Raw genomic sequence first — 1496 nt, 5'->3', positions numbered from 1 at the left:
ACCATCCTGATCTTGAAAGCTCGCAAGATCAGGATGGTCTCACGAGGCTAATAGTTCATAGCTCTGGCCAAAAATCTGAGCCTCAGTTTATCTAAGATCATCATGAAAGTTTAAAGGTCTTTATGTAAATCTATCTGACCATCCTTTAGTAGGTGAGTGTGGCCTAGTGGTTAGGGAATTAGGCTTGATACTGTCATTGGAAAACATGCGGTAATTTCAAAATGTTTTAAATCAGGTTGGATCCGGATTAGCCAGCAGGTGGGTCCGTATACGGACCCTGTTCCGCTAATCCGTGACCTCTGATCTAAGTTTACACCACCTTGACACCCCCTCATACCCCCAAGTGTATGTTTTGTACATTTGTTGAACATCGTGGATAAGTCCTACACATATCTGAAAACAGATACAGCTGTAACCTAGAGTGAAAGTGCTCCTGTTCTTACCGGGGATGATGTGAACTTAATCTCATTAGCAAGTTTCTGATAGTAGATTGCCTCTTCCATGATCTCATGGAAGGATTTCTGTTGACTGAGGAAATGCTGCACCTTCTCCTCTGCCTTCCCGGTCACCAGCATGGCATACTGGTCATACTGGTGGATGTACTCTTTGGGTCGTATTGTCTCAGCCCAGAAAGCCCTGCGTACCTCCTCCTGCTGGGCTTGTATGATCTCTGGAAGGATGATGGGCTTCAAAGCTTTGCCAAATAAAAATTCTTCCTGAGAGGAAGAAAAAATAGGGAAGAACTCAGGCTTGACTCAAACAATGTCCCCAAGAGCTCCTAATTTTATCAAAATGGTTTGTTTTAGAGTAGTTCATTCAGAGAGGATCATTAAAATAAAAAACAAAACAAAATTAAACTGTGATGTTTTATTTACAGCTAACAGCAGATTTAACCCCTTAAGCCAAGAGGGCCTTAGGAGCAAATTCCAGCTGAAATTACATATGATTAAAGCAAATACATCTCCCAAACTATACAATGGACAGAAAAGCATTAAAAAATATATTTCAGGTGGAAGCACTATTTTAAATGTCATAATGTCTGATTTATAGGTAATTAAACAAAGAAAAAAAAGAAAAAAATAATCCTCGCCAAAATTATTTCCAAAATAAACACTGCAAAACACCATGAAAACCCATTTGAAACTCTGGATGAACCCTCAGACGTTATAGATTCACATCTTGATTATAACTCAATCAAATTTGGAATGAATAAGTTGAAGCATGTTTGTTCCACAAAGGTTTTAGTGGGCAATATGCTTGGCGGAAATTTGATTTTCACAATGTCAAAAGAGGCCAAATTATGCAAAAATGCATTTTTCCACTTATAAGAGGGAAACTGGCCAAATATGCTGATTTACATTATTGAAGAGATTCTGCATAAGGCAAAGCTTTTGCTCCTAAGATTTAGCCGTATGTTCATTGAAATTTATCACTGAACACACAATAATAACCAAACTGAATAGAAAATAAAAATAACAGTGCAAGCTTATGAAACA

The 1496-nt window shown here is 38.0% G+C and overlaps 1 protein-coding gene across 1 annotated transcript in view; it reads right to left on the bottom strand.

Annotated features, from left to right (window-relative positions):
• The window catches only part of dnah7 (dynein, axonemal, heavy chain 7), a 129979-nt gene that overhangs the window by 118045 nt on the left and 10438 nt on the right, over nucleotides 1-1496 (bottom strand). The window contains exon 6 of the mRNA XM_015371242.1: nucleotides 444-694. Coding sequence (XP_015226728.1) covers nucleotides 444-694 — 251 coding nt within the window. The remainder of the gene's footprint in view (nucleotides 1-443; nucleotides 695-1496) is intronic.

The sequence above is a fragment of the Cyprinodon variegatus genome, unplaced genomic scaffold (assembly GCF_000732505.1).
Source record: "Cyprinodon variegatus isolate N-32 unplaced genomic scaffold, C_variegatus-1.0 Scaffold3, whole genome shotgun sequence".
Classification (NCBI taxonomy): Eukaryota; Metazoa; Chordata; class Actinopteri; order Cyprinodontiformes; family Cyprinodontidae; genus Cyprinodon; species Cyprinodon variegatus.
The sequence above is the reverse complement of the archived record's forward strand: the minus strand, read 5'-3'. Positions and strand labels throughout refer to the sequence as shown.